This window comes from Coptis chinensis, chromosome 2 (genome assembly GCF_015680905.1).
Source record: "Coptis chinensis isolate HL-2020 chromosome 2, ASM1568090v1, whole genome shotgun sequence".
NCBI lineage: Eukaryota > Viridiplantae > Streptophyta > Magnoliopsida > Ranunculales > Ranunculaceae > Coptis > Coptis chinensis.
The window spans coordinates 104,272,048-104,294,566 of NC_141457.1; the positions used below are offsets into that span (position 1 = coordinate 104,272,048).

The following is a 22,519-nucleotide window of genomic DNA, read 5'->3' on the forward strand; positions in this document are numbered from 1 at the left end:
TATCATATTTGTGTGATGGTTTTTTCTAATCAAGAAACACAAATATTTTATTGATGATCAAAGAACAACTAGAAGTATTGAATTAATAAGAAGAAGAGATTTAAAAGATGATGAGTTGAACCACGTTCTTTAATGGCTGCTTACGTATCCTGTGTATAGGAATCAAATTCAAAGCGTAGTTCAACTATTCTATTTATAAGAATAGATGAGGTTTCCCAATTAGTGTTTAACTAGGAGACCGTGTCTTGTTAAGTATCATCTTGATGAATAGATGAGATTTTCCAATTAGTATTTAACTGGGAGACCGTCTCTTGTTAAGTCTCATCTTGACTCTTCTGATGAGGTTTTCCATTAGTTTTTAACTAGGAAATAGGTCTCCTTTATCTGATCTTAAATAACAGAAAAACATGTTTAGGTTCAAATAGTAGTTAGAGCAAATGAGCCCTATAGTTGAATAGTCGTTAGAGCTTTTGGAGTTCATAGTTAGGAGTTGGTTATCTGAACCTACTACTCCAACTAGTTCCAAGCCTACTTAACCCCGTTCGAACCTAAGAGTTGAGTTTGGTTGGAGTTCATAGTTAGGAGTTGGTTATACGAACCTACTACTCCAACTAGTTCCAAAGCCCACAAACCTGCTCCGAACCTAGTAGTTGAGTTCCAAATTTATAGTTTGTAGTTAGGAGTTGGTTATACGAATCCACTACTTTTCTTTTTGTCTCACTTCCGAACCTAGGAAGTAAGAGAATTTGGACTTTAGGTATGTTCTGGTGCTTTCTACCCACACCAAGACTATATCCAAACCTTAAAAGATACTGCCACGTGTTACATATCTATTTGCTAAAATATGCACACACAATACTCAACTCAGATATCGTTACACGTCGCTTTGAAGCAGATGAGTTAACTATATGCTTCCATGCAGGAGGAATTCTAATGGTCGCTTTGAAACAGATGAGTGTCTTAAAAATATTTTCCTTGTCATGCCGATGACTATTCTTATCTGAAATTTAGACAAAGAAGGCCCGGCTGACACGATGAAGTCCCCACCAAAAGATAATTCAGACAAGTTGACGGAAACATTGTTTTCATAATCAATGAAACGAAAAAGGGAAATTGTCTTGATTGAAGATATAGATCTATTTGCATGACCTACCACCACTAGCTCAACTGGATGGAAAAGACACCGCATAAATCACCAATTAAGAACACGCACTTAAGTATTATGTGGCAACGCATGTAGCGACTATTGTAAGCATTAACACATACACCGGCCCAGATCAAGCAAGAAAATCAGCACTCACACGATGTACAGAATCAAAAGAATTTAACTTGTAACATGAATATCTCTTTTAGATCCAACAGTCTATAATGTTGTGTCCGAAGCAAAAAGTAATAGAATGCCTGTAAGAAATACATCACATGAGACAACAAAAGAATATACTTGGGATTCCTCTGACATACTCTATGAGCTCTAAAACAAACATATGGAAACATAGCCACTCCAAAATTTATGATGGCAACAATATAAATAATCTTGAGGTGCGGGAGCCAGATTTTATACCGATTCTCCGAGGATTCAGAGATTGAACGAGCAAATTATGGTATTCACTGAATCATATCCAAAATTATTTGCGCTTATACCTGCAACAAGATGAATATGAACAATAAATAATATTATTATTTGACTAAATTAAAATGGAAACTACAAGTTCACAAGCAAAGTATTGTACTATATGACAATTTTTCAGTGAGTTGGAACTCTGACTACAACGGAAAAACAAAACAAACAGCATCTATCTCAAATAATATGCCTTCATGGTTCCAAATTTCTTTGCGTGGGTGAAACTAAAGGGAAGTGACATAGACGTGCTTTAGAGGTTGTGTAAAGCATAGTCCCCAGCAAAGGTTGGCAGTTGGCCAGTAATTAAGTAAAGAATGGGTGCACAATCGATTTGGTTCTCAGTGCATTCCTCTGATGCTTAGCCGATCATATGCTTAATGTACATTCCATTTTAGTAGACCCAACATGAAATATATTACTTGGTCCACCCCACACACAATAAAATATTGAAATCATCACTGAGCAAGTACAGTAAACTAAATTTAAGGTCTGCAGTTTAAATTTTATTCATACCGTGATTTGCTTTTGAAAGAGCTTTTGGATTTTTTCTTTCCACCGTGAACGTTTGTCCTCTGCTTTTTCTCACCCATATCACTCTGGAACAGTTCACGCATTTCTTCTGGCCTTGATTGATTTCTCTGAGAAGGCCGCTTTGATGTTTTCCTGTCCTTCTTCACAAACTTGCCAGCATCTTGTGCCTTGTTTACGGCCTTAACTGCTTTTGCCTGTCTGTAAGCCACATCTACAAGTAACTTTCCTGCTTTATCTTTCTTGCCTTTTCCTCCTTCCTGTAGTTGAAATAGCTACTTAAGTTCCCTCATTACTGTATAACATGTAAATTTCTGAATACAACCATCCCCCCACCAAAATCTTCAACTCTCTTTTTGCAAACATAATACAATTAGACACCATTGCACGATCCAAACCTGCTCTAACTCTTCAGTTTGATTTTCATCTTCCAACATCTCTCGAGCTGCCTCAAGTCTTCGACGCTTCTTTCGTGGCATATTTTTCTGTTTAAAAGAATCACCAAAGAATGTACTAACCGCATAAGTACAAAACTAGATAAGAAATTCACATAGACGGACTGGAAATGAATAGAATGACACCTCTCGTTCCCGCTTTCTCTTTTCCTTCATTTTGAGATCTTCAGCCTTTTGGGCACTGACTACCTCTGTTGCTGAGTTTTTCTCTTTCTCCTTTGAATTCTGTCAAATGATATAATAAAAAATCCAGTGATTATTACAATTCAAATCCATACATGCTCAATGCAATGTTGTGCACATCCCAAAACACTCATGAAAACTGGTGAACAGAAGGAGCATTAGTTCTGACGAAACTGTGCAAAACTATGCTTCAGAGCATCTCCAATCGAAGGTGGAAACCGTATAAGATGGAAAAAATACACCCCTGATATAAAAAACAACTTTCCAATGGGAGGTGAATACCGTATGTATTAGTTATTAACTCATAACCGAATGTGAAAATTCCCCTACGGAGATACAAACTGTTAAAAGCCTCGGGCATGTATTGAAACGACCTGTGGACATTTTGTACTTACATACGTCACTTAACTTGGCGTGCCAAACTGGGAACCTTTTCTATTTTGTCTTCTCCATATCAACTGTGATTATCTTAACTTCATACCCAATTTCATACTCCCATACCCAATTCTCAATTTCGTGTTCAATTTTTTTCGAAAGAGTCAAAAACCTTCAATTTCTTACAGATATTCATGTTAATGGCTTGTGATTTGTAAAACATGAGATGGGGATTTGATTTTCTTTTACATGAATAGGAAATTTGGAGATACAATATCAGTAATGAAAACCATCTCCTGTTAATTGGAGAGATAATTGCAAATCATTATATTTAGGACATTGGAAAGTATTTAGATATCAATAAATGATTAACAAGACAAAATCGAAATTCAAAGATGTTGTGTGAAGTCGATTTGTTGAGGAAGAGAGGGACGGACTTTGTGATGAACAACCAGAAGACAAAAACTAAGGAACTTGAACTGAAGACAGGTGGTAAACTAAGTGAGACGTCATTCAAATTGACGTCTGTTTTTGTTTTAGAAATTTTGACGTCTTTGTGATGAACAACCAAAAGACAAAAACAAAGGAACTTGAACTGAAGGCAAGTGGTAAACTAAGTGAGACGTCATTCAAATTGACGTCTGTTTTTGTGTTTACTAATTTTGACGTCTTTTGCATTGAAGCTGCTCCAGTGTGTAAATTTTCATACTATCTATTAGTGTAGAGTGAGGGCTATAAAATGATCCTAGTGGCTCCTAAGTGCCACTAATGTGGAGGTGTAAACTTACACCCCCCATTGGAGATGCCCTCATAGATATAACATCAAAAGACAGAGAGTAAGAAATAACTCAACGACATTCCTCCACTGTAATAACTAATAACTCAGTAGAAATTAAAACCCAATTTTACCTTTAAGAAACAAAATAGTGCTGATAGACTGACAGTAAGTAATTTGATAGCTCTTTGTCCAACAAGTACAGAATAAAGAAATGCATGACATTAAATTATTGAAAAATTTAATGTCCATCGGTTCATCATGAAACAGAAAACTATCACATTATACTGTGAATATGTACCTACATTAAAGTGATGAATGACAACCAGAATGAGATACTTGCCTTTGATGCATTGGCATCGAGTCTTTTCTCCTTTTCAGTAGCAAACCATGTCCTTTTAGGACGAGAAAATATTTCATCCTGGTGGGCAATCATGTTTTCTGCCTGCAAGCCATTTGAAAACAAATCATGGTGTCAATGACTAAATACCAGGTTTGTGTGTGTGTTCTGCTAGAGCTAATATATCACAAACCCAAGACAATGGCAGAGAATATTAACATGTCCTTCACCAAACCAACAAATTGTTAAAGTCTCGTACTTTTTTACACCTTCAAACTAATTCAATTATTAAAGGAGCTTTTATGAATGACAACTCCTAGTACTCATTGATCAAACAGTTGAATCATATACCTTTGTAGCTTCCATTTCAGCTTTCCTTAGGATTCTCTCTTCTCTGCACAAAAAATGAACTTTTTAGAACAATGTGGACTCATGGACAGAGTGGATCAAAAATCACATTTAAAGCCATTAGAACCTCTCCTCCTCGAGAACTTCAGCAACTTGGTCTTCCATTTTTTCAATCATCTGACACCACTTAGATATTGATTGCTCCGCAACTATTCGACTCCTCAACTTTGAACCAGCTCTCTTTGCCTATTACGCAAAATGACAATTTTTGGTTTAGATCAGTAAAGAGTATAGGTATTGTACTTATTGTCTTATTATATGAAGATTCAAGGACAAATCTCTTTTGTAGTCATTATGCATTGTTTATTTACATTTTCATGATACAGTAACAAAAACAAGGGGCAGGACTTTTATACTTAATAATTAGATCTTACTTTTGCAGAAAAGTGTAACTGTGCGAGGATTAGAATCAATAGTTGCAAGGACCAGAACAGTTTTAGGTCTAACTTTGTACATTTTTTATAATGCATAAAGAGAAGTTTCAGTCAAAGTATGTAGACTTTTAAGAGTACCAACCAGACACTGTAAATAAATACCGATCAAGCACCTATATTTCCTCTATTTGCAACCTAAAGAATTATTGAGAACAGAGTAACAATGGTCTAAGTTGCTTACAATGGATTTTAGGACAGACCGATCATTATCAGATACTAATGTAACAGCATATCCTTCTTTCCCAGCTCTTGCAGTACGACCCACTCGATGAATATAACTGCAAAAATGGTCAAAGAGTGTCAGAAGAAAAGAGAGAAGAGGGAAAGTGGTCAAGAAATGTCACAAAATATAAACCAGTGACATTTGATGGTTTTTCTACAATGAATTTGTTTATATCATGTCCTTAATGAATTTAATTCTGTTCCCCATACAATTTACCGAAGTACCACAGTATTCTATATCAATCAAATTAACCGGGATCGGACATCTTTCCCAAAGGATTAAGCTATCTAAATATCAAGCTTTCTAAACACATTCACACTATTGCAATACAATGCACTTACTGACAAAACTCCACACATCATAAAAAGAGGTCCAACGTTCATGATGTACGAAAAATGGTAATCTATTTGTTGGCAATAAGATGGACAACATAAAAATAATTCATACTAAATCACCCACCTAGTAAGATCACGTGGGCAAGCGAAGTTAATAACTGTTCGAACACCAATTATGTCAAGCCCCTAGAAGAAACCACCAAAACCATCAGGTTTGTGAATAGAGGATGTGTGAATGTTTGTCAAATTGGTAACAGATAAAAGTATGCCAAAGAAACACTTCAGATTTTCAAAAACTAAAGGGACTGCATCATTTGGCACCAGTCCGAAAAGATAACCTCAAGGCCAGTTCAAAAAAAAAAAGCAATGGTTAACATCAATCTTCAATGTTAAATATGACTTGCACTATGTATATACTAACACGAGCTGCGACATCAGTTGCAATAAGGAAATCCACGTCCTGCTTCCTGAAAAGCTCCAGAGCCTACATAAATAACAATAAACTTCTTAGATATGACAGATATTCTTTTCCCGTGCATTTTCAGTAAAACTCGGCTCATTTAATAAATTTTTGATGAGAACACGAGAAGAAAATGAAACACGACAATAAACTCTGAGCCTCCTGTACAAAACTATCACTTAATTACAGGTAAAATCTAATGCAATTATGATGCCATACTTCACATTCATTTCTGGAGCATTCTCTTACTCACAACAATATGGGGACATTTCTCTGAGCAGTGAGACTTATGAGGGGCAAACTCACAACGTTCAATAAACCATTGAAAAACGAATTATCTGTAATTACTAATTAGTATAAGAAGTGGAGTGCTTAAGAGGAATTTTTGGTTCGAGACAGTCATGTTCAACTGCAAAAATATTTTCTAGCCTGCATTAATATATACTATATACTTATATTATGCTTCCTAATTTGTCTTCTCTTTTCTGCCATATCCACACTAGAACTAGGCCTTCTCGTATTTATCAATATATTTTTTTTCAATTGGTCTATTTTTATCAATATATTCAGAAAGTTTACCAACGAACACAAACAACTATAAAAGGTATATATAAGATACTGAAATGTAATAACAAATCTAGAAACACAACCGATCTCAACATACAATCTCTGGTTATTACTAAGACCAAAAAGTCTTTCCTGATGAACATAATACAGTAATACACAAGTCGCATTACTAAATATATCAGTAGCATTACAAAACCAGTAAATGATACTGGTTATGGGAAAAGAGAATATAGAATCTCCAATCTAATCGAAATGATAAAGCAACTCACATCAAGACGTTGAACTTGGGTAAGATTTCCATGAAGCTCAGCAGCTTTGAAACCAGCTAATCCAAATAAAATCTTCAATCTATGTGCAGCTTGTTTTGTTCCACTGCCAACCAAAGAATTAACAAGTAAGACGTTAGCAGTGGTAAAAAGACCCAAAACTAAACTGAAGTGTCTGCCAACGTAAAGCTAGGTTAACTCTTATCTACCTTGGACTGAAACAACACGAGTCAATTTATGAAAGATAGATAAACAATAAGTTAAACAACTTCTAATCATTAGTTAGATAGAGTTGTGCATAGTAAGAACCTGAAAATGATCACTTTGGATGTGAAAGTCTTAGAACACAATGCAAGAAGAACAGCTTCCTGATTTACTTCACGCATACGACGGATCCTGACTACCCTGCATCAATGTTACAATGTCTTGGGAGTTAAATTTTGACATTGAAGTAAGTGCTTCCACGACCACAAGTATATACATGCATACATCTGTTGGCCGCATATACTACGTAAATCAGAAGACACTATATAAGTTCCATTGACATTAGCTTTATCACTTCTACATAGTGCAGTCAGGCCAGAGTGCACTCCCACTCCTTTACGTGGATGTATGTATCTCAACCATGCAACTGAGTGAAATTATGTCTTAAAGAGAAGAATTTTGTTTTGATAAAATGACAAAACAAAGTATGAAAAATGTACGGTTTAAAGAGATAAAGTGTATTACTCTTCAGTCAGTGTGGCAGGTCGTTTTGTAGATGGATCGGCTGAAAGACGCACAGGCTTAGTTAGAGAAAGCTTGATAAGCTCATCAATTTCTTCAGTCATTGTAGCAGAAAACAGCATGGTCTGTCTTCGTTTAGGACAGATGCGAACCTAAACAAAAAAAAAAAGGAAGTGTTAAACATTTCAAAAAGAAACTTATGGAGCAACACAAGAACATTATGTATAGTTTAAGAAACCTATGAAGCAACATAAGAACAGATATGTATAGTCTATTATCTTCACTAAAATTATGGATAGAGATTTCACTCTTTCCTCTACTCCATGTGGAGAAAAACTAAGCTTATCCAACTCGGAGCAATCTAAAATATAACAATGATGACAACATACAAAGGGCCCATAAATCAGGTAATTATATTCATAATCACCAAAAATACAACCAAAACTACTTAAAAGATCAACTTAGCCATTCACATAAAACACTTAACAATAACTCGATAATTTGAATATCAGGGTACAGAACTGGGGTCAGAAAATTGTGATGAGTGTCTAAACATGCATATAATCATTTGTCCAAATCTATCCAGAAGTTTAGACTTAACAATACGTGAGATCTTCCCAAACAATAAGTGATGCTAATCTTGTTGTTTGGTGCATAATTGTCAATAATATCAGTAGGATAACATTTGAATCATTTAAAAATATCTATATACATGTCCACTCGTCCACAACAAACCCAGATCACGAATGGTATTTCAGCATTAAATCCATATAAATGTACATGCACGCTCTAGAGAAAAAGAAAGAATGGAGATACCAGCTCACGTATTTCAGCATTAAATCCAAGTTCGAGAAGACGATCGGCCTCATCAAGGATCAGAACAGCAAGATCTTCCAAGCCCACGGATTGAGAATTGCGTAAATGATCTATCATACGCCCTGGAGTAGCCACGACGATATCAGGCATCGATCTTAAGGCTACCTCTTGCACCTGAAACAAAAAAACATGAAATTTAAGGTCATCATTAAACGTCAACAAACACAAACAGACTTGCTAATTTGGTTATCCAAATCTATGCATATTGAGCTGCATTAGAAGTAAATACGAACACAAAAAACACAGATTTTATTTCCCAATAAGGATAAAATTGGACCATATTCACTAGCTTTCTCTAAGAATTGTGCATACTACAAAAAAAATAAAAAATTAACTTGCGCACGAGTATTAAAGAGGCTTTAAGAAAACAAGGGGTATAGCTAATAATATCAGATCTAAACACCCCCACAATACATAAATCAGCTACAACCGTCAAAATTAGAAAAGGGATGAATGTCTCCGAAAGAAAATGTAACACTAACTGTATCTCTCGAGGTTGGGTTATTTCAAATGAGTATGGTAGTGTATATGGATTTCTTAGCTTCAATAATTTTAAATATACATGCACCACCTCAATGCGAATAAAAAACTTCATTGAGAATAGACACAGAAAAATGAAAGAAAAACTTGAACAAGTGAGAAGCAATTAGACTCAATATTAAAAGGTATTTGGCCTCTAATAATCAATCAAACAAAAGGAAGAGGGACAGACACTAAATATGAAAATGAAACTAGACAAATGAAGTGCAGCCAAATTGCAACATAAGGGTACGTTAACCCATCTAATACCCAGTTGTAATAGACTAAAAGTTTGTACACAAACCTTTGTTGAAAGTCCTCCAACAACAAGACAGCACCTGATATCAGTAAACTGTGCAAGCTTCTCTATCATACTATGCACCCTGTCATCAGAGTATAAAGAGGAAGGAACAAGGGCGGTGTCAGCGTTCCAATTAATGACACAAAACTACAAAGATAAAACCAATTTTTTTTACATTTTTCTGTGTCCCCAAGTTCATGAATGTGACAGCGTACAATATTTTATCATGAATGGAAATTGAGCTAAAGAGTCAAATCGGTGGCTTCGATAAATAGAAAAGGTAACTGTGGTATAATAAATTAAACACCCCTCAGCTAGGAGAGAATAGATCTCAGGAAACAGGGATAAATACATAGAATAGTCAACCATATGTCTATCTTTGTATATCTTGTTTCAGTATATGTGCTCTTGGACATACACAATCCACCGCATTCTCAGTGTTTCCGTGACAAGTATTGCTCTCCTGGGCTCCTGGCCCAGTAATTAGATGACTTCAGTGACATGTCGTCTTGAGTAAAAAAAAATCTCTTTTTTTTTCTTTATGTCGGGACTCTTTTATGTGTTCAGAGTATAAATTGCTACTAGAAAGTGGGTTTTTGTTTCACTGTAATTTCTGTTAACTATACATTTTGCTGTTTTTGTAATTCAGGGTATTTTGTTGGGCATTGATATGTAAAATCAAAGGCAATAACCACAGAGGATCCCGGTATATTTAGCAAAACAAAACATGCAAAATGCAACAATGAAAGTGACAGGGAAAAGGAGAGGAGGGAGAGATTAAAAGAAACATCAGATGGGGTTACGTACTGCACAGCCAACTCCCTAGTTGGAGTAAGAACTAAAACTCTGATTGCATGTATACGCTTCGGACGGAATAGTAACCTCTCCAACACAGGTAGGGTAAAGGCAGCTGTCTGCATAAAACACAAGTGTAACTTGTTTAGCTTGAAGAAGTACCAGATGATCATATCAAAATAACTTGTTTAGCTCATCGAAAATTTAGTTGGATATCAATTCAAGAATTATACAAGAAACTATAATTTTCCTAGTTTTAGGCTGATACAGCTTATTAAGAGTCGAGACCATAATAACACACAATAAATGGACTTTAAACATTGTAACCTTACCTTTCCAGAACCCGTCATAGCACTCCCACAAATATCACGCCCCATTAACGCTAGAGGAATGCAAGCTGCCTACAATTTTATTAAAAAAACTCAGGCAAAAAAATCTCAATAATAGTTAAATGTGACAATAAAACAAAACCTGAATTGGAGTAGGCTTCTGATATCCCAAAGTATCACAAGCTCTAAGCAACGGCCGCGAAAGATTAAGCTCCATAAATGAATTAGCATGAAATGAAGTTCCATCAGATGACGAAAAGAACGACTTCGCATCTACTATTTCTTTCACTTCCGGTTTCAACACTTGCTGAAAATTTCACAAAATATCGTTAAAAATTCGGTAAAATGAAAGAATGAATAGAAAAGGAAAGAGTTTTTTTTTTTTTTTTTTTACTTGTTTATTGTTATCATCTTCTGGTTCTGAACCAGACTCAATGTCTTCGTCTTCATCATCACTGGGACTGGGTATTTGAAGGGCGTGTTCTTCACGGACTTTGGATATTTTTTGGTCAATAGAAGTTGTACTTCTTCGAGCGTGTTCTTCTGCTACTGATTCTGAGTAAGCAGCAAATTCCCATGGTGATTGACTTTTTTTAGCTGACGTGTCTTCTTCTTCTTGTTCGTCTTCGGTGTCTGTTTCGATCTCTTGCTCACTCACTTCGAATGTGAAATCGAACTCTTCTTCCATTGAAACTTTGCGGCTTTGCGTGGTGGTTTCAGAGGTTTTGTTAGAGTAAGGGTTTTAGTTTCACGTTGGGCTGGGCTATGATGTAAACAGTTTCTACAATTCAGGCCCATACCCGTGTAGATTATGAAATATTCCGCCAGCATTTCGGCCACTCAACCACTATTCTACTGATTACTACTTAATTAAAACTATCCTATCAACCTTCAAGGTTTTGTTTATAAGTAGAATTCGCAGCGAGTTTGATATTGAAATCTATTCAACAATAAAATGGTGAGATTATGTATACTTTCATGAGGGCTATATGGGTTTCTCCATCCGTATTTGTTGGTTACAAAATTTTATGTTTGTCATTTTGTCTAGTTTCTAACTTGTTAAAATATTCAAGTTGATTACATTGGTAGGTTGCTATTTTGTTGCATCGCAACTGCTTAGACTTTGAATGTAATCGGTAAACATGCGAGCGGATTAGTGGAGATACAAGAAAGTTATCTTCTTCAACAAAAACTGGCTTCCCCACTTTTCACCACTAAATGAATGTTGAATGTAATTGGTAATAAGTTGTTTAGAATTATGTGATTAAATATTGTTGGTTATTCAAAAACGCAATTTTGCGTTTATATATACAAAAACAAAAACTTATATATAAACACAAAAGATTAACCTTTTACCATTATAGATCAGTTTCTTGGTAAGAAAGAAAGACATTCAAAAACATTCAAAAACGCTGGTTTAAAAGCATAGAACCTCAATTTCCAACTCTTTGAAATTTCAGACTTTGAATGATGTTCGGCAGTCGGCACAAATAAATTAAGGGAAAATAGGTAGGCCCGGAGAAATGAGAAATGGATAAATGGATAGAAAAGAAAGACAAGGACGATAAAATCCGAACGCTGAAATGGCAACCTTTTCCATTTCTTTCCCACGAACCAGCTTCTCCATGCACTCTCCCACACCAAAATCTATGTCCTCGAAACTCTATGGCCCAATTCGAATCAACTGCTGTTCATCCCCTCCCCTCGAAAACCACCACCAACAAACATTCAAAGAAATAAAAAAAGTTGCATGTGGTTTACTAGCCGTTTTAGCACTTACAACTACATCACCAGTAATAGCAGCCAATTCAAGACTCCCACCGTTATCGACAGACCCAAAACGATGCGAACGCGCATTTGTAGGAAACACAATTGGTCAAGCAAATGGTGTTTATGACACAGCAATTGATCTTAGATTTTGCGACTACACAAATGAGAAATCTAATCTCAAAGGAAAATCACTAACAGCTGCATTAATGTCTGGTGCAAAATTTGATGGTGCTGATATGTCAGAAGTTGTTATGTCTAAAGCTTATGCAGTTGGAGCTAGTTTTAAAGGAGTTGATTTTAGTAATGCAGTTTTGGATAGAGTTAATTTTGGAAAAGCAAATATGCAAGGTGTGGTGTTTAGGAATGCTGTTCTATCGGGTTCTACGTTTGTTGAGGCTCAGTTGAAAGATGCCACATTTGAGGATACTATTATAGGCTATATTGATCTTCAGAATTTGTGTTTGAATACTTCGATTAATGATGAAGGACGAGCTGAGTTAGGATGTCGGTAATCGTTTTATAATCAATTGTTGTTGTTGATAATAATAATAATATATATGTTTTAAATTGCAGAATATGCAAATATTCCGTTTTGCTAATTAAATCGAGGCACTTGTGTTTTAGCTTATGTAGCATTTTTATCGTATATTGTATGTTGGATGATGGAAATCGTTTTGGGAGAGTTGTATAAGTACATGAAATGAATTATTTTATAATAATATTGCAATACTTTTATATTTTACCGAATCAATTATGTTTTCAGTCGGATGGGCATTAATCCTTTGAATGGGATTCTTAATGTTCATGAAATATGGAACATATTACTTGTATGGATTTAGTTCTGTTGAAGCAGATTAGCAGAGTTTAGGCAACAACATGTTCACAGATTGAGAAATGTAGAGATCGACTAGTTAGCTAGAAAAGTTGAAGGATCAAATTCGAGAGTAAACACTGCCTGACATATTCGGAACTATCATATAATTTATCCATTTTTCTAGAAGATCTATAAAAGAGTTGAATTTCAAGTTGTCATGCACAGATGCACTAGACCAAATGTCTAAAAATGAATTACAGGTACACATATCCTAAGAAACACAATGCTTTGGATTTGAAATTACATTTTGGAGATAAGAATTTGAAGATTGCGTAGAGGGACAGAAAAAAAACATTTTGGAGATAAAAATTTGAATTTACAAGTGTTGTTCACCTTGTTCGTGTATTTTAGTAAAAAGAATGAATTTTTCTGATACACAGAGAAATCTTTTTAATTTACTTTTGGCAAATTTAAGGCTTAGAGTGTAGCATTGTACATCGCATGCAAAGAAGAAACCATAACAAAGTTCAATGCCCATCTTCTTTGCATTAGCGATCCTGGTTTAAGGACGCCGGTAATGGTTTTTGCCTAGGCTTTTTCCTTGGTCAATTCCTGTTGAAAATTGAAATAAAGCCACACCCGGATAAGCAGAATCATTTATTTTTGTTAGCTTTATGGACTTGCTACCCAATGGGAGGACGACAACGCATTCATCTAGCATCATTCTGACTGATGAAAATCGAATCCCCGTTTCATTTATTTTGCTGAGTCAATATGGCCCCATGAGGAACACGAAAAACCTTGGTTACTTCCTATTCCTAACAAATTCAACAATGCAAAAAAGTCTTCAAAGCCGCTTTCCCTCCCACCATCTTCACTACTGGCAATAACAAAATAGCCAACAAAAATACATGGAGTTTCTTGGCAAAGCAGTTGATTCTGCTCGTTCCATCAAGATCAGACAACTCACAACTCAAGGAATCAATTTGGGTAAGAAATAATCTCAATGCTGGTTTCTCAATACTTCATTTGTTTTGTTATTATTAGTTATTACCAAGTGGCAATACTAAAAGGGTAGCAATGAAATTTGTTGATGCTATATGTAGGAATGTTAATAACATCAGTGCTAATGATATGGAAGTTTTGGGTATGCCTAAGTGGATCTGAATCACCGGTTGTAGTTGTTCTTACTGGAAGTATGGAACCCGCGTTTAAGAGGGTCAGTTCTTACTTACTGCTGGTATTTTGTTTTACTAATTGTTAGATGTTAAACTCTACAATTGTCATATCCTTGGCATTAATTAAACTTGTCCTGTACTCCTGTTAATACATCTGTTTGTAGGGTGATATATTGTTCCTCTACATGAACACATCGCCTATATCAGCTGGTGAAATTATTGTCTTCAATGTTGAGGTACATTCTCTTCATTCATTGTTAGTTTTATATAGTATTGGAAAATGTGGTGTGTAACTTACTACAAGTTTGACTCATTAAATTTACTTTTCAAGTTAGAATTATCCCTGGGGGGAGAATAGTTAGTGATATTTTCATGGAAACACTGGTCCTTACCTGCCTTCTTTTTCTTGACACATTCTTTGAAATTACCTTTTGTTTGAGGAGTCTTCTCTTCCTCTTTATTGCGTATTCTTTGTATTACCTTTTTCTTGGATCCTCATCTCTATAAATGGCATTGAATCCCCTTGTCTCTTTATTACTTTTAGATATCTTTGTACTCGTTTTTGTGTGTAAATTCTTAATGTGATGATTTTAAATTTTTATTAAATTTTCCCGCAGATGTTTGTGTATAGCGCCTCATTTTATCTCATTACTTTGTCCATTCATTTCAGGGAAAGAAAATCCCAATTGTCCATCGTGTTGTTACGGTTAGTATCTTAAGTATTTCCTTGTTGCTGTGAGTTGCATCCAGTTGTTATTGCTTTCTACTTTCATTTTGTTAAGGTATTAACACAGTAGCAACAAAAGAAACACACAATTTTTTTCAGTCATGGTCTGATAGATTGACCTGTAGTTAACCATCTTTGTAATGCATTTAGTAGTATTGTGCAAAGATAAAAGTGCCCTTTTCACAACCCTTCTAACTTCCTACATAATTATTATGAAAATAATTTTCCTTCCATTCCTTTGGCTTGTAACTTTATAGGTGCATGAGCGACAAGATACACGTGAAATCGATGTTCTCACTAAAGGTACTTACTCGGGTTCAAGCATCTTTATACAATTCTTATAGATGCTTGCTCTCTGGTCTGGTTGGCCTCTTCCATGCATTCCTCTCTGTTTCTATTAGCTAGATATTGTGTGATATATTAGCATTACAGTATAAATGTATCATGGTGATTCTTTTAGCCAAGGATTCATTCACTGTTTGCAAATAGCAAATTTTCCGAGTATGCTCGGTTTTGCAGGATGTATGTTCTAATAGATGTGTTTGATTTGTTTAGGGGATAATAATTCATTAGATGACAGAAATGGAGTATACTCCAGGGATCAACTATGGCTTCAAAGACATCATATTGTTGGAAGAGTAACAGGGTAAGGGCTTATAATAAATGTGAACAGTTCAACTAACATGTTATATATGTAATTTACAGCACGCATTAGGGGCAATACCCGTAATACTTGATGAATTACCTTCCTGTTACATTCATTGACTGGGCCAGTCGCCTTATCCTATAAGCCAAAAGTCCTTATCCTTCTAATTGAACAGATTAGTGACCACGGAATTTTTAGATTTGAGTTCAGTGTTCCAAATGCCTCTTCAAAGGCTGAGTTTATTGAAGCAACAGATCTTGAGCCATCATTTTTTTGTCATCAATTTCTAGATCATCATACTTTTTTTTTTTTGCTTGGTAAGTTAGAATATAATAAAACTTTAAAAAGAAGTACAAAAGGAGTTTTGTATAGGGTGAACAACATGCTGTCCCCCTATTTCTTGCTCTACATTTCATAGCTCTATCCATAATAAAAAACGGCATAGTGTACTTTCAGAAAAATCAGAAAAAGAGTTGGAAAGGGGCTTCCCATTTACGTAGCCAATTTGGTCGACCAACAGTGGTGCACACCTCATTTATCGTTAAGGTGACACCATGTTTGGCAAACAAATCCGCAGTAAAATTCCCTTCCCTCCATACTGTAGTAATCTTCCATCTCTGTAAGCTCTCTGTGCACACTCCATCTAGGCTGCAACATCCATGGAATATCTCCACTTTCGAAGGCTCGAGCTGCTGCTTCCGAATCAGTTTCGATCCACAAGTTCTTCCACCCTTTGCTAAGTGCCGTCTCAACACCTACAAGGATAGCCATACACTCTGCTCTGAAGTTGTCACCCTGGCCAATGTTCACGTTTAGAGTAAGCAAAAATTGTCCCATGCTTCCTCTGAAAGAGATGCCAATACCTGAAGGACCAAGATTTCCCATTACCGCACCATCTGTGTTAAGTTTGACAATGTCTGGTTCAGGTGGAATCCAAGTACATTGTTTAACTTGTGGTGCCTTTCTAAGCCTCACATCAACATTCCAGAACCTGAGAACCATATACTCAAAAGGTGTATGATAGCAGTGACCCTTAGAAAGTTTACCTGTGATACTCTGACATTGTCAATGTTTCCTCCTTTGCATGTGTGTGTGGTGTATTGGTGTGTGTGTATTTTGTTGTTATCATTGTTTTTACATATGGCCTCATGTTCTCAGATTTCTTCCCTATTTTGGTTGGGCTACTATCATTTTGACGGAAAAGCCTATTTTCAAGGTTTGCTCAACTTTGCTACTTGTGTTTGCTAAGTACATATTTACTTTTCTGTTGAACTACACTTAACATTTTACTGCTTCCTCGGCTCAAAATGGTATTCTGCTATCTGTTAGGACTTAGGACTGTTTAGCCAGGATTTTGTAAACAACCAAACACTGAATAGCAAATCTGTCTAGAACCAGGTTATTGTCACTTTTTGTACTATGATAGTGTCTGCCTCAAACATAAAATATAAATGATCAGGTCTATAGTCCTAGGTTAAGTTCACGGTTGTCATGTATGTTGAGTATTCAGGGACTTTAGCGGTATAAAGAGTAGTATGCAGCTATGTTTCATTCAGACAAATAAATAACGCTATTGAAATCTTACTAGCACGGATTGATACAGAAAAAACAAGAAGTTATGAAACTTAATTAGTTTAGTAGTTACATCAGCTGTTTTTCTTGCTTGCAGTATGTAATACTTGGGGCTTTAGGCTTGCTGGTCATCACATCATCAGAATAGAGGTAAAATTCAGTTACTTTTGATTTATCTTTCATATATTATTTTAAAATACAAAAATTTTATTGCTATATATTGGAGATTTTAAATTCAAAAACTTCTGTGAAAATGTTCTGTAAATTGAATAAGTTGCTGAAAAACTGAAGAGGCTTCATTCCTTTTTAATCATTTACATATTTTTTCAAGTGCTGATTCAAATTGCCTATTGCAATAGCGAGCTTTTCTCTTCAGTTACATAAGTGATAATTACTGATGAAGATAAAAGATTGACTTTTTTAGGTATGCTAAATCTTCCGTATTTGAATATGACAAAAGAATGGATCCCTCCCATAGATTGTTATACTTTAGTTGTTATGCTTGGCATATTAGTATATGTCGTGGTGAGGTTATTTTTGATACTGTCAAATGAGTGAAGAAGGATATGGTAATGTGGCTTACAATTCAAACCATAAGCTGGATAACTAAATAGGTACATTGTCTTCTCCAAATGTTAAATGTTGGCTCAAAAGTTACGAAAATATAGGTGAGTATTGTTGAATATAGTATATCCTGGGATCCAGTCCTGCACCCACCCCAGATTTCTTCCCGAGTTTTGTACAATGTAGAAATGCTAGCTTTAACACTACTGCATATGGATTATGGTGCTGTCGAAAACAAGTTCCATCTAAAATTTGGCGTGGTTGATACCGAATCAGGGAAAACTCAAATTCCTAGCTCCACCTACATTTACAGATTACTGTCTAGAGGTGAACCACAATGTGTTTCATCAGTGTTTTCTGCATGTCCAATTTCTGGCTCCGAAATATTTGAATGTAGCAGGTGCCGACTAGCAAAGTCGGTAAAACCTTTGGGTGATGATACCAGAGGTCTGGGGCTCGAACCCCGCCAGCATCAAAGAGTTACTGATCTCATTTAAAACAGGCTTACCAATCAAAAAATATATATATTTGAATGTAACCTACTGATGCTGCAGTTAAAATTTTTATAAATGACAGGTTTTACTAGTGCTGTTAAAATGGGAGAAACCGATGCCACTACTATATAGCAGTGGTCCAGGAAGAGATAATGGATACAAGTTCACTAATCAGTAATGCACGTGCAATTGAATGAATCACAATTTATTTTTCTCTCTTTTGAAATTTTGTAGGGTTAGCTGAATCATATTGAACTGTGTATATATAAAGTATAGACAGAATGTGATGTAAACATAGAAACAGTGTCATGTGTAAGGTGGTCTACTGATCTAGTCTTTGTAACCTTTTGGCTGATCATGTCAACCAAAGTATCCGAAACTGTGTGAGGTACTGAGGTGTAAGAGACTCATAGCTTGTCCCCCTGCTTTTGAGCGTCATTACTATTTTTAGTAGGTGACCACAGACTGGGGCTTTAAAGCTCTGCGACTCGATGAGCTTCACCCCTTTAATTGTTTGAAGTCAATTATCAAATCACTTTAGTAGATTATGATTTGTCTAAATTTAGATAGATTTATGTCTTCCATGAGCACAACAGGAATCTTTCAGGTGCTTTATAAAGACCATCATGTAACAATGGTTCTGAATAATTACGTATCATCCCTTCATTACCATTCACACATTCAAGAGCAACACAATTTTATACAATTTCAACCTGTATGGTCTGACGGAGCTTGAATGAAGTTCCTCACAAATTTTTTGGCAGCTCTTTACCTCTCTCATTTTGAACGTATTAAAAGAGACGATATTCAGGCATTGCTTTCCAGTTTCCACAAGGTTCAACATTATCTACATAACATACGCACTTTGTCTGCGGTAGATTTCTTAATGGGAAGTTGGGAACGCACATTACACGCAGATACACCCTTGCTAGACAGTTGGACCAAATTTACATCCACATACTGAGTCGGCAAATGTGAATGCATTACAGCTTCCAACTTCGTCTTTGTAGCAACAAGGGACGACTTGGAAATCGTTCACGCTGCTTGTTTCTATACACAGAGTTCACGGGATCTTCTTAGACTTTCATCAAGTCAATGGTTGAACTTTGTGAAGATAAGGTCTATTTGGGGTGCATACAAATTGACCACTTTCCCTTACCATTTCCAAGGTGAATAGATATCTTATACCATGTATTCATCTACAAAGTGCCCAAACTTCGTCTCAAATGGTTTTTTTTTTTAAATGTGAAAGCTATATCTGCAATTTTACATAAAAAAATGCTCACAGTAAATTACCTCATTTGTTCTTGGTCATATATCGATGATTGATAAGATAGGCACCCTTTAAATGTGGATAAATCAAATGCTGAAAATTATTGACCTAAGGGCATCTCCAATGGGGGGTGTAAACCGTATAGAGTGTAAATTTTACACCTCAAATATCAAAAAACTCTCTCCAATGGGGGTGCTAAACCGTAGGTAATAGTCTATTATAATCGATGATTGATATTAGAATAAAAGTCCGGACGTCACTTTAAAACTTAAAAACTTCGGACGTGGATTTAAACTTTCGGACGTCAAATTAAAGATGCTTGAAAAATTATTTTTTTTACACTCTTCCATTGGACAATACTATACAATTAAAGGTGTAAAATCCTTTTGGAGCCTAGGTGGAGGTGTAATTTTACACCCCCCATTGGAGATGCCCTAAAGAGGCTTTTGTGATTATAGCTGTCCTCACCTTGCGATTTAGACAGTAAGCAGATACCACATACTAGTAAAAGCAAATATGAACTGATGAAATTTTTTTTTTTTGTTTCTTTTCATTCTCATTGGCATGAAACTTAACAAGGAAATTGGAACTAAAATTATTTACATTCAAAGGAAATTCGAAGTCGAACAAATGTTCCACATTTTCCACAGGAACATTTTTTTTATATAATCAACAGCAAAGTCTGAAACTTACCACACATTTCCAAATAATTGGAAAACTGAGTTATTTCTTCAAGAATTCGAAGACCCACCAACTGCAGAAGAACTACTCGATGACCTCTTCTTCCTTTGCTCTTCATACTCAGGATCATCAGTAGGCAACTCAAACCTACAAACAGGGCAAGTATTCCTCGACCCCAACCAAGTATCAATACAATCTCCATGATACCCATGCCCACACGGCATTTTCTTCGCCTTCTCCCCAACTGGTACACCTTCTTTACATATAGCACACATCAACCCCTCTTCCTCAAATGCAATCACCACATTCTTTAACGCCGAAACCGCTGACTTGGACGCAGGTGGAGCTCCTTTTCTAGCTCCATCAAGCTCAGCTAAATTCTGCAACAACTGTTCATATCCAGCTGCATCCACATAATCCTCAGGATTTCCAACATACCCATCCCATTCAGGTATCTCGACACGAAACTGCATCGTATGGTCTTCTAATCCCATCAAGATCTCTGACCAATCGAGTATCCGATTACGCCCACTCGTAGCCCGTGTGGCGAAATCCCTGATCCGTAGTCGAAGAAGATCGCGACGGCGTCTCCTACGTATATTGTCCTCCTCCTCTTCTTCTTCTTCTTCCTCTTCTTCTTCTTCATTTTCATTACCAATCTCAGATGGATCTCCCCCACCTTCGGTATTCCCAAAGTCAATCTCATCACCTTCCTCATCGTCATCATCATCATCGTCATCATCATCATCATCATCATCACCATCATTATTATTATTATTATTATTACCCCACCCATTTAGTTCGATCCGAAGGAAATCACCCGAATCAGGAGTATCAGCAGATGGAAGTGTAGGAGGAGGGGGAGGTGGGTTTTCGTCATCACGGGCTGCCTCAGCAATCAAACGAAGGATTTGAAGAAATTGGGTACTGAAAGAAGGTACTGGATTTGTTGATGGTGGAGGTGGAGGTGGTACTGGAATTAATTCAACAAAACCGTTTTTACATTCGAAGCATATTATATCGGGGAGATCGGTTACGGTTTCGATGGAAACATGTTTTTCACACTGGTGACACCAGTATTGTAACGTATCGGTATCGGAGTGGGGAGATGGTGTGGGTTGGGGGGGAGGTGGAGTTTCGGCCATGGTGGCTGGGGCTTTTTTATTATTATTTTTGAGGTGTGGAAGGAAAAAAAGAGAAGAAGATAATGAGTGGGGAGAAAATTGTGGGGTTTTATATGTGTAGGTTAAAATTGTAAAATTGTTTGACCGAGGGACGACCATTGATGTTAGAAGAAGAATCACGAGGATGCATCGTATTTCAAAGTCTTGGAATAATATCAATATGTTACCAAAATGTCAGTCTTGAAATTTAAAGAAAAAAATAGAATTAACGAAAATATATGGATCAACCCAAGTCTAAAATTAAATTTTAAAATCGAAACAGGCCTTAATGAACGAATTATCAAACAATAAGAGCATCTTTAGCAGTAATATCAACCTAGCATCAAGAATTTGGTGTTTTTTCAACTTCAGCAGTACTACATGTTGATGAAAACACCAAAAAAATACCAAACCAAACACCAAATCGACCAATATTTGGTTCCAGGTTTGATGATGTATCAAATCACTTACGCGGTTTGAGAAACACCGCATGTTGATGAAAACACCAAAAACGTCGAAGCAATATTTGGTTCCGTGTTTGATGATGTATCAAATCACTTACTTTACGCGGTTTTTGCGGGTTTTTCTAAAAACGCGTGAACCTCTTATTTACTAAATGGGCTTCCATGGCGCGGTTTTGCGGTTTTCCTAAAACCGCGTACTCTCAATTACACCAACGGGCAAAAAACGGCTATATCTTTCTAACCCTATAATTTGAAACACTCACCCCATATTTTTACACTCACTTCTTTCTCTCTTTTACTCTTTATTCTCTTTTATTCTCTATTCTTAAAACAACAATGAGTCAAGAACCAAAATCAAAATCAAGAGGGGCTTCATGGATACAAGAAGAAGATATTGCTCTCACCAATAGTTGGCTACAAGTTAGTCAAGATGGTGTAATAGGAAATGAGCAAAAGTCGAACGATTTTTGGGCTAGAATTCTAAATGCATTTCATGCAAATTTAGGAAGAATGACCGAACGCAACTTGATGGGTATGAAACACCGTTGGTCTATTATTCAAGCTAATATCAACAAGTTTCATGCTATTCTTTCTAAAATTTAAGCATCTCCTCCAAGTGGCTATAATGACAATATGATGGTAAGTATTTACTTTTTA

The 22,519-nt window shown here is 36.0% G+C and overlaps 3 protein-coding genes and 1 pseudogene across 4 annotated transcripts; 2 read left to right on the plus strand and 2 right to left on the minus strand.

Annotated features, from left to right (window-relative positions):
• Window positions 1–1,307: 1,307 nt before the first annotated feature.
• Window positions 1,308–11,267, minus strand: LOC147519973 (DEA(D/H)-box RNA helicase family protein). Its single transcript, XM_086591489.1, has 19 exons — window positions 10,911–11,267; window positions 10,659–10,823; window positions 10,520–10,588; window positions 10,200–10,306; window positions 9,396–9,474; window positions 8,513–8,686; window positions 7,700–7,848; window positions 7,280–7,375; window positions 6,974–7,076; window positions 6,099–6,161; window positions 5,802–5,863; window positions 5,301–5,397; window positions 4,753–4,871; window positions 4,629–4,671; window positions 4,281–4,382; window positions 2,731–2,829; window positions 2,548–2,634; window positions 2,135–2,409; window positions 1,308–1,641 (listed from the first exon to the last, which is right to left on the minus strand). Exons 1-19 carry the CDS (start codon window positions 11,202–11,204, stop codon window positions 1,626–1,628), a joined length of 2,199 nt encoding a protein of 732 aa, XP_086447615.1. The 5' UTR covers window positions 11,205–11,267; the 3' UTR covers window positions 1,308–1,625.
• Window positions 11,268–12,059: 792 nt separating this feature from the next.
• Window positions 12,060–13,037, plus strand: LOC147519974 (Tetratricopeptide repeat (TPR)-like superfamily protein). Its single transcript, XM_086591491.1, has one exon. The coding sequence runs from the start codon at window positions 12,100–12,102 to the stop codon at window positions 12,796–12,798; it is 699 nt and encodes a 232-aa protein (XP_086447617.1). The 5' UTR covers window positions 12,060–12,099; the 3' UTR covers window positions 12,799–13,037.
• Window positions 13,038–13,651: 614 nt separating this feature from the next.
• Window positions 13,652–18,829, plus strand: LOC147519975 (uncharacterized). Its single transcript, XM_086591492.1, has 9 exons — window positions 13,652–14,090; window positions 14,207–14,319; window positions 14,443–14,514; window positions 14,949–14,984; window positions 15,263–15,308; window positions 15,561–15,651; window positions 16,810–16,867; window positions 17,321–17,373; window positions 18,364–18,829. The coding sequence occupies exons 1-8, from the start codon at window positions 14,012–14,014 to the stop codon at window positions 17,369–17,371; spliced, it is 546 nt and encodes a 181-aa protein (XP_086447618.1). The 5' UTR covers window positions 13,652–14,011; the 3' UTR covers window positions 17,372–17,373; window positions 18,364–18,829.
• A 1,242-nt stretch (window positions 18,830–20,071) lies between these two features.
• Window positions 20,072–21,449, minus strand: LOC147519976 (E3 ubiquitin-protein ligase CIP8 pseudogene; annotated as a pseudogene). Its single transcript, XR_015212391.1, has one exon. The product of XR_015212391.1 is annotated as an E3 ubiquitin-protein ligase CIP8 pseudogene (transcript).
• Between the last annotated feature and the right edge of the window lie 1,070 nt (window positions 21,450–22,519).

Excerpts from the sequence above, each read along its gene's own strand:
- LOC147519975 (XM_086591492.1), top strand. The coding sequence starts at position 14,012 with ATGGAGTTTCTTGGCAAAGCAGTTGATTCTGCTCGTTCCATCAAGATC. Across the intron at positions 14,320-14,442 it reads TGGAACCCGCGTTTAAGAGG|GGTGATATATTGTTCCTCTA; the intron begins GTCAGTTCTTAC and ends ATCTGTTTGTAG. Across the intron at positions 15,309-15,560 it reads AATCGATGTTCTCACTAAAG|GGGATAATAATTCATTAGAT; the intron begins GTACTTACTCGG and ends TGATTTGTTTAG.
- LOC147519973 (XM_086591489.1), bottom strand. The coding sequence starts at position 11,204 with ATGGAAGAAGAGTTCGATTTCACATTCGAAGTGAGTGAGCAAGAGATC. Across the intron at positions 10,589-10,658 it reads AGAAGCCTACTCCAATTCAG|GCAGCTTGCATTCCTCTAGC; the intron begins GTTTTGTTTTAT and ends ATAAAATTGTAG. Across the intron at positions 2,830-4,280 it reads TCGATGCCAATGCATCAAAG|AATTCAAAGGAGAAAGAGAA; the intron begins GCAAGTATCTCA and ends ATCATTTGACAG.
- LOC147519974 (XM_086591491.1), top strand. The coding sequence starts at position 12,100 with ATGGCAACCTTTTCCATTTCTTTCCCACGAACCAGCTTCTCCATGCAC.